The 9,893-nt window shown below is 38.9% G+C and overlaps 2 protein-coding genes across 4 annotated transcripts in view; both read left to right on the forward strand.

Annotated features, from left to right (window-relative positions):
- cacna1bb (calcium channel, voltage-dependent, N type, alpha 1B subunit, b) overlaps positions 1–2,831 on the forward strand; it is a 22,823-nt gene extending 19,992 nt beyond the window's left edge. For all 3 annotated transcript variants that reach the window (XM_014024827.1, XM_014024826.1, XM_014024828.1), the window contains one exon: positions 530–2,831. In XM_014024827.1, coding sequence (XP_013880281.1) covers positions 530–1,027 — 498 coding nt within the window. In that variant the 3' untranslated portion in view covers positions 1,028–2,831. The remainder of the gene's footprint in view (positions 1–529) is intronic.
- A 1,626-nt stretch (positions 2,832–4,457) lies between these two features.
- The window catches only part of si:ch211-196i2.1 (collagen alpha-1(I) chain), a gene marked incomplete in the record, with an annotated part of 64,972 nt that continues 59,536 nt past the window's right edge, over positions 4,458–9,893 (forward strand). Inside the window, 1 exon segment of the mRNA XM_014024833.1 lies at positions 4,458–4,903. Coding sequence (XP_013880287.1) covers positions 4,786–4,903 — 118 coding nt within the window.

Here is a 9,893-nt window from a genome sequence, read left to right on the forward strand (position 1 = left end):
TTCTAATTTCAGCTGTTTTCTATCTCTTTAGCTACTTTCTTTATTTCAGCAAATTTAAGTGTTTTCATCTTCACAGCCTAATTCAGCAAGGATGTGCTAATTTTTTGCTAATTACAGCTTTTTCAGCTACATTTTAACTATTTTTCTGCTAATTTTGGCTGTTTTAGCTGTTTTTCCTACAAATTGCAACATTTTGTGATCCTTTTCTTTGTGAGCTTTTTTTTACTCACCATCAAACGTCTGTCTGCTAGTTTCAGTTTGTTTCTATTACTACTTGTGGTGTTCTTTCAGCTGTTTGAACTCACGATAACGTTTCTGCTGTTAAACATTTTCAGCTTCTTCAGCAGCTTTCAGCTAAAATCTTTCAGCATTAAGCATTCACACTGCGTTTTAGCAGGAAACGTAAACTCTCGTGTTGATTTTTGTTCCAGGCAGGAGCAGGTCAGTCAGACAAACAGAGTTAAAGTAGACGATGATAGTTTTAAGATAAACTTCGGCTCTTTGTTTTGTTTGGTTTGTCTCTCGGCAGGTGAGCGTTGTGGCTAAAGGTGGTACGAACACACAGCTGCGTGGTCGCAGACAGCTCCCGCAGACGCCGCTCACGCCTCGTCCCGCCGTGGCCTTCAAGTCCGTCTCCTCCTCCTCGGCTCCTTTACCGGCGACGGGGCACCAGACCCGCTTCGGGCGGGGCCCGTCGGAGCACGACCGCCTGCTCGTGGGCCACGGCGACTCCTCGATTCCCATCACCTGCCTCGGCTCGGACGCCAGCTCGACCCGGCAGCAGCCGGACCCCTCTCAGCGMGTCCTCCTGGAGGGGGGCGAGGACTTTCAGGATGCGGCGAGCAGTCACGGAGGCGGACACTCCACCAGGACCGCTGCGTCCTCCGCGGCGGCGTCCTCGCAGGGGACGGCGGCCGTGGCGCAGAGGCGGGCGGGGGGAGTGCCCAACGGGTACCACTTCACCCTGGGGTCCGCCAGCAGAGGAACGGGCGGTCTCAGGGAGCGGGAGGAGGACGACTGGTGCTGAACGGAGGAAGTTCAGCTTCATCCCCTTTACTTGCACTGAAGTTCTCGCACATGTGAAGACACCAAACCCTTGGCCTTGGTTTCTAAACTCACTGCAGCCCGAGAYAAAAGCCAAAATGTTTCTGAGTGAAGCTGTGAACTGAACGCCTCATTCCYGATCCCATCATGGCTGCTCACAACACCGTTTGACTTTTTATGGGTCCTTCTGTTTCTTTTTTTATGGTTTATTTAGCTGTCACTCCAGTGAAGCACACAAGTTTGTTTATTTGCCAAAGCAGATTAGAAAACTAGTTTTCATTCAGGTCTTAAAACTCTGATTTATCACCTAACAAACACCAGGGATGCACCGATACCAGCTCAGAGACTGAGTATTTATTTATATTAACTATCCCGACATTGTTTACCTGTCAATGGCGCCATGGCGTTGTTTGCTAACYGCTAATAAAAATCAGAAGAAGAAACCAAATGTAGGTGTTTTAACGAGATTGACTGAGCAGAAGAAGAAATACAGATCTGAGCCCGAGTTTCCTGACAATCTCATCACTCAGTCTCTGGCAGGAGGATGAAAACCTCCAGGAGAAGCAGAGCTGGGGATCCATCGAGCAGTGAGCTAACCGCTGCTTAACGAGCTGTTTAATGAGGATTAGTTAAGGCGCTAGGCTAAYGCTTCAAAATAAACTTGTTGCCGCCTCTGATCCAGGTGTCAAGTTTTTTTCTTGTCAAATTTACAACATTTAGGTGTCAGAAGAATATTTGTTTAAGTGTAATGATATTTATTACTACTCTCATCAATACACATTATTGACAAGTACTCAAAAGTAAGTATTTGTACTCAGTTTAAAAGAGTGTGGTATCGGTGCATCCGTACTCAACAGTCTTTGTTTGGCGTGTTTTTCTAAACAAGGTGTTTCAGAGGACGGTCGGAACGGAGGGACTCTGAKTTTCTGACATTAAGTGGCTAAATACTAAGTGCCTCGTTTACCGCCATGTGTCGCAGCCTCGCCGCGGATCAGACGGACTTTACTGGAACAGAGCGGCTGGGATACACAGAACAAATACGTGTTGATATTAATGCAAAAAACAAACATTTTTTTTGTACTTTTGTGGTAGGTAAATCAGAATTTGTCCAGTTAATCCAAAGTAGTGCATGAGAGGGGTGTCACAGTGTGGTGTCTGTACTTTTTGTCTAAAGGGTTTGTGGTTTGTTGCCTTTCTCTTTCAGATCTACAGAAAAAAAATGATGTCCGGATGAAGGAAAAGTGCCATTTTGTAATATTTCAGAAGCACCTGCCTCCTGCAGCATGTATTCTGTTTAATCTCTGCCATACAGACCCAAGTTTATCTTCTGGTTGAGTCGAGGTTCGTGAACCCCACAAAAAGTCAAATTAAAAAGAGTTGTGTTGTTGCAGATGACTGTTGATTTAAAAGATGTAGGGCTATGCAACAAGACGACACTTCCTCTGCCCCGTAGCTGTACCCCCTGCAGAGTCCAGGTCCTGGTTTTAGTTCGACTGTGAGCAGACTTCTACATGTGTGTATGAAGGTTTGTAAAAATCAGATGTATTATATGATGTACAGCTAAATGAGACAAACATCATCAAAGCCTTTTTTTTCTTCATATTTTCCTGCCTGCTCTGAAAGAAACTACAGAAAATATGAAAACTGTGGCTCCAGTTGTGTTTTTAAAGGATTTCAAATTTGACCCGTTTATTTGGGCTCAACATTAAAAAGGTAAGGCTTTGATGTGTGTTCTGTGTTTGCTTTCACCAATAAAAACATGAGGAAAGATCAAAAGATGAACCAGATTTTCTGAATACTTTCTTTAATTTGCATTTGTCGCCGTAGAGCGATTCCTCTTCCAGACCAGAAGAAAACGTCCCGTCCAGGAAAAAAAAAGAATAGTTCCTGTTTCTCCTCAARCCTGGAAAGAGTTCAGACTGAGACGTAGACGTGGAGCTGAGTTGGAGCCGTAAAATTTGTTCAGAAATATATATATTTTAAGCTAAAAGAAGAAATTGAAACTGAAAACTAATGATGTAAAAATGAAAAAAAAAATTTAAACAGAATATGCAACTTAAATATTTTGTTAAAAACCTATATATTTAGTCTAAAAGCTTGCTAACTTAAATATTTAGTTAGCAAGCTGTGTTTAGCTCCAAGCTAAATTGGTTCCCAAGCTAAATATTTAGCTCTAAGCTAAATATTTAGCTCTAAGCTAAATATTTAGCTTGCAAGTTAAATATTTAGTTAGCAAGCTAAGTACTAGCTCCAAGCTAAATATTTAATTTTTAGCTAAATTTAGCAACAAATAAATAAACAGTAGCAGAAAGTACCTGAAACTAACAGAATACAACTGAAAGAAGCAGAAAAAGCTCAAATTAGCAGGAAGAATCACAAAAAAGCAGAAATTGACAGAAAAGAAGATCATAGCTGAAATAGTGGAAAATAGCTACAGTTAGCATAAAACAAGCTAAATGTAGCAGACACAAGTTGAAATTAGCACCCGGATGGTGCCCTGCTAGTGTTAAGATACAATGGCCTGACATATTTTAAGTTATATGACAACAGCCTTCCATACAATGCTCATTATATGACAAAACGGCATGTTTTAATTGTATAAGTAGTTTTGATCTTTTGTTTGTTCCAAAAACAAACACTAGTGTTATTTTATCCTCATCTAACCTTCTGTGGTATTTAGTTTTTCTTTTTAAAAGGTAGAGCGACCCCTGCTGGTTGCCTCATGACCTGATCACCTGTTCCCTCATGTTTGTGTCATGTGTGTCTTCTTAAATGTAATTTCATTGTGCTCCGTACAGTAAAGGCATCATTAACAAAAAGGGATGAAGATCCAGATGTGAAGCATCTGGACTGAGGCCTCCGATCGCCAAAGAAGAGAGACGAGGTGATGGTCCAGGAGCAAAAAAATGTTAAAACTGAATCAGTTTTTGTAGAGAGAAGCTGCTGATGGGTGTCCATCATCTGTGAGTTCAGGTTGTCATGGCAATCTGACTCCAACTAGAACTTTGTCTCAAACTGATATTTTTTGGTAAAGCTGTAACTCCAAACAGCTCAGATACATCGACTAGAGACGAAAATCGGGACTAAAGTGATCCAGTTTGAGTGGGTTTTGAAATGCAGGTACACACTYGATGTAAACAAAGCACTAACACATCTGGATGTAAATATGTTCCAAATACGTGACAAACAACTCTTCTGTTCCCTTCGGCTGTTTTTGTAGGTAAACAAACACCTGGAAGTTGACTGCTTTTTATAAAATTTTCTTACAAATATTTAATTTATTAACATCAGTATTTTAAAAAATGACTTCACAATGAGCACCTTTAACCTTTTCACAGAACCSYACTATGAAGACCTAAACTAACCCTTTAATGTTTTTTTTTTTTTTTTTGTATTTTTAAAGCTCTTTTCATTTCCTGAGTCAGGTTTTTTTTATTACTTTTGAAACTTCTATCATTCAACTTTCTTCAAACATCCACGAGTTTTCTGAGCTGTAATGTGATGGGTTTATAGAAGGATGGGTGGAGGGTTTCCAGGCTTCTGATTGGCTCGGACATGAAAGAGGGCGGGGTTTGCGCTGATGGGATGCAGCTGCAGGAGAAGAAGAGGATGAGAAGGAGGAGGTTTCATCTTATATTCGGGTTAAAGACCAGAAAACAGACGATGCTCCGCGCTCTGCCTGCTGCTTAAATGGACCAGAGACTCTTTACACATTTTTATTTTGTTTAATWTAATTTAAAGATGCCTCTGTGGGTGAAGTGGACGGTTTGTCTCCTCGGGTTTTTAATGAGGAGCGCAGCCTCACCTGACCTGGATTTCGGAGGCGGGTCCGGGTCCGGGTCCGGAGTTCTGCAGACAGGTAAGACCCTTCAGCTGTCACCTGGAACCACGAAAAGTTACTTTTACTGTGGTTCAAAAAACTTTAATGTCTATGTGTTTAAGAGAAAAACAGTTAAAGTTAGCCAAAGCTAATGCTAATATTAGCAGCAGCATCAAAATGTAGCAAAACTGTAACTACAAGCTAAAATGTAGCAAACTGTATTAATAGCTCAAATTAGCTAGATGTTAGCAAGAATCTAAATGTAGCAACAAATGCCAAAAAGCTGAAATTAGCAAAACTGTGCATAAAAGCCTAAATTAACAAAATAATTTGTAGCCAAATACAAAAATCAACAAACTCTAGGTTACAGCTAAAATTAGCAAGATAATAGCTAAAATCTGGGTGTAGCAAGATGTTAGCTAAAATCTCAATATATCAAAGAAAAAAATCCTAAAATTATCCAAACTGTTTAGAAAAGCTTAAATTTACAAGTGTAGCTAAAGGCTAAATCTTCAAACTAAGTAAATGCTAAAATAAGCTGAAAGCTGTGAATAGAAAGTTGGTAGCAATAACTTAAATTTCGCAAATCAGTATAAAAAAATAAAGGTAGCAAAATTGCACAAAAGTTTAAACAWAATCGTAGCTACAGGCTGAAATCAACTCCAGGTAAAAACTACAAAAGTAAAACAGCTGCTAAAGAAGCAAGATGTTAGCTAAAATCCAAATGTAGCAAACCAGTACCAAAAAGCTAAAACTAGCTAAACTGTTCCTAAAAACATAAATTAACAATTTGTAGCTAAACACTAAAATCAATAAACTCTAAGAGCTAAAATGAGCAACGCAGTTGCAAAAAGCTAAACCAAAATGCTAAAACTAGCAAAACTACATAAAGCTTCAGAATAGCATTGTAGCTAAAGGCTAAAATAAGCTAACTCAATGTAAAAGCAAAATTTAGCAAGACAGTTGCTAAAAGAAAAATGTAGCAAAAAAAGGGTAAAATAACTTATTTTTAAATTGTTGCTAAAACTCTAAAATCAACAAACAGTATATGAAGGCTAACATAAGGAAATGTTAGCTAAACTGAATGTAGGTAAACTAGCTTAAAGATAAAATCATAGATTAAAGCTAAAGTTAGCTGACAATAGCTAAAGATCTAACAGTAGCGTAAGAAAATAAGCACACGGCAACTCTGATAAACAGATTTTAATGTATTTCTGTGAGGATAACTTTTTGTAAATAAAGTTTCAAAAGTATAAAATAATGTAACTGATTAGATTTCTGATTGGTTAGAAAAAGCTCAAATACTGACTCAGCATTTATTTGATCAATAATCAGTGATAATAAATTTTATTTTAAATTGTATATCTGAAATTTTTAGATGTTTTGGTGGATTTGTGTTTGATTTGTAATCATCAACCCAAACCTCAAACACCAGAATTTCCTCCTGACAGAGGGTCTTTGAATGCAGCAGGCCAGCTGAGCGGAGGGTCTTTGAATGCAGCAGGTCAGCTGAGTGGAGGGTCTTTGAATGCAGCAGGTCAGCTGAGTGGAGGGTCTTTGAATGCAGCAGGTCAGCTGAGTGGAGGGTCTTTGAATGCAGCAGGTCAGTGTTCTTCAGGTTTATCAGCCGGACCTCCTTTAACAGCGTGAAACCCGACATTTAACCATCTTTGTTTCGGCTGCTTAAAGAGGCTAAAGTCAGACCGCAGAGGAGCAATAAAAGCTGATTACAGGGCAATCAGATTTAACAGAGTCAAACAAATTACTCCCACAACTTCTCAGAGAAGAAAAACACCAATTAGCAAATGTTTGTGGAGCAAACTTGTCATTCCTTTTAAGAGATTTTTCTTTGACGTCTCATAAATTTTAAAACTTTTCTAAATAATATTCTGTTCAGGACTTTCTGGGTAAAAACGCTGCAGAATTAGCTTGAATTTCAGATATTTGTGCTGCGCTGAAACACAAGTGGTGCGTAAGAAACTTGTGGAACCGCACAATCAGCCTCAGTTAGATCGTCACATGGGAGGCTTTTATTGTGAAGGCCTGACGGTCTTGGTTCTTGTCTGACTCACCTGAGCTGTTCTCGTGCTGATGGTGCACATGCTGCCTCTGAGCTGGTCTTATTGGCCCTCCGCCAGGCGGGCCATGTTCCACGACAACTCGTTTTCGTGTCAGAGACCCAAACAGCGACATCTGAGACCGTTTAGTGAAACGTTTCTGCCTCCTGATTGGATCCAGCTGCTCCTGATGTTTGAACAGAAAACTCATCACCGACACAAAGCTGGACTTTTATCTTWGTGCCGCCGAACACGACGACGCAGGACGAGAGGAATAATGTTGGATTTATTTAGTTTTTGTGAGGTTTGTAATCTGAACCACGTGGACTGAATCACTTATTTCTGCTGATAAAATCAACAGTTGAACATGATGCAGAACAAACCCACTTACGGACAGAAACACGGTGTTTTGTCTAAAATCGTGTTTGAAAAAGTCCCACATGGTTTAAATAAGACACTGAAAGTCTTTACTTCATGTTTTGAATGAAAAGATGGATTTTAATGAAACTTTCACAAAGTTTTAAACACATTTAAATCTACAAGGTGGTTACATTTACTGTAGTAACTTTTTATGAAAAATGTGCTTTTAGGAGTAGTTTTACTACACCATACTTTTATTTTAGTAATATTATGAAATATTACTCTTACTTTAATAACATTTCTGTAAGTAACTTCACTGAATGAAGAACAAACCTGTTTTAACCAGAGATAAAAAATACAGTTTCTGTTGAAATGAGACATTTTTGTTCACAAGCTGCTGAAAAGATCAACTGAATATATGATAAATATAGATATAGTCCCTGCAAGTACTTTACTCTGTGTTTATGTATAAATATACATAAACCTAATACAAAAAAGTAAGTATTAGTGTTTGGATTATTTCTTTGTTGTAAAAATGCTTCTCAGCAGAAAATCTTATGCTGTTGGAAGTCTGTTAATTTCCCTTTTTAAATGGTGCTACATTTGTAAGGAACATGCATTAGTGGGATGAGTAGTGGAGCTGAGTATGTGGGTTATTGACTGGTTTTCAGGTTCTGGTACCCACAGGTGCTGCCAGGTGTGTGTGTGTGTAAATGTTTTGCCTACAGAGTGAGGACCATGTTAGATTTTTAATCAACAAAGTGAGGTYATTTTTCCTGGTCCTCACYTYGTTTGCAGCTCTGCTGTGCTTTRCTAGTTRGGTTTAGAGGTATGGAGTGAATTAAGTTCTGGTTCAGGTTAGAGTTAATTATTGACCAGTAATGGTTAATTTTAGGAAAAATGTCTGGGTTAGGCATAAATACAGTTACAGAAATGAATGGAAGTCAATACAACCTCCTCAGTTTGATGTAAATACAAGGATGTGTGTGTGTTTTAGTGCTAAACATGTTAATATATCTGATGCAAAACAGTATATTTTATTCATTCAGACATAATAGTTATCAGTTCTAATAATAAAGATAAAATTTTCGAGATTAATCATGATTATTCACAAAAATATCTTGATTAATGGTGATTAATTAAACAGATTTTGTAATTAGAAAAATAGGATTTGGAAAAAATGTTTCTCCTGCTGGAATTTATTTTTGTAATTCTGTTATTTGCATTAATTTTCTTAATTTTAGTCTTTAAAAAGACGAGAATTTGCTAACTTACTTATTTTGTCTGACATGATTTTAAATGACTAAATCAGGTCAGTCACTCAGGACTCTGTAGCCTTTTTACAAAACATTTTTACCCTTAGTTGTTTCTTGGACGGCTAATGTAAAGCTGGTATGAAAAACCACAAACGGCTGGATTCAGTCAGATTTCCAGATGCTGAGCTGAAACTTGCTGTGGCAGTAGCTGAGATGAGGGCTACACGTTGCGTGATATATCTAAAGTTTGGCTTGAACTGTGGCTGCTTCAGACCAGGTTTGTTCTTGTTTCAGCTTCTTTCTGCAGCTCTACCTGCTCTGAGGTTCTGTGAAAACATGAAAGAGAATCAGTTTGTGCCCACAGCTGCTCACCACCACTTCATACCTGCTTTAATTTTAGCCCTGCTGTCATTTTTAATCCCGTCGTTTCTCATCACCTTCCATCCGTCGACCCGGCAGCTCATCACATCCAGCTGTGGCGCTCTGGTAACATCTGGGATGGTTTTGTTTGACCTTTGACCCTGTGAGAGAGGTACTGCTGAAGATCCAGACCAGCTGCTGAGACCAGGGTCTCMTCCAGTTCCTCTGGGTTTCAGCAGGTTAATGCTTATTCCCTCCCTCTGTGGGTACAAATGGSTCTTTAACCAGAGACAGACGAGTTATTTTTATCAGTCTCAGGTGTTCCTCTGGGATGTGGACACTGACAGTGAAAAGATTTTTTAAAATGTGCTTCCAATGAGGCAGACGGCCTTTCAGAGGTATGAAGCTTGTTTTACCATCCTGTCAGTCTGATAAACCAGATTAAATTAATCCTCCTTTAGGATTATTTAGCCACCCTTCTGAAGCCTCGGGGTGAAACTTGTAGGGGAGAGAGCTTAGGGTGAATTAAGCTTTTCCTACATCTCTCATACATAAAGTATGAGGAAAGTTTTACCAAGGTATTTTCTCATTACTTTTAATATCTTGACTGTGCGAAGTGAAAAGTGACACAATAAGTGAACGTTCAGACGAGTTCAAGTTGATTCATAAAAGACTATGCAATCATTTATTTACACAAATTGAACAAATCATAAGTACACTTGATTGTGGTTATTCCTATAGCAAGCGTCAAGGTTAAATGAGATAAAAACTCGCGTCCGAATTTTAATTCACATCAACTCAGATTACTTGTATAGAACAGTAAAACATCAGTTCTGATGTTACAACCAAACAATTTTACCGGCACTTTCAGCTTAAGTTTTGGCAAATAAAGGACAAAGTGAAGGATGAAAGTAAGGTTAGTATTATACTAATTTTACTTTATCAAATGTGTGGTCCAACCGGATCAGCACGTCCCTTCTGCACTCAGTTTCCACA

This window comes from Austrofundulus limnaeus, unplaced genomic scaffold (genome assembly GCF_001266775.1).
Source record: "Austrofundulus limnaeus strain Quisiro unplaced genomic scaffold, Austrofundulus_limnaeus-1.0 Scaffold441, whole genome shotgun sequence".
NCBI lineage: Eukaryota > Metazoa > Chordata > Actinopteri > Cyprinodontiformes > Rivulidae > Austrofundulus > Austrofundulus limnaeus.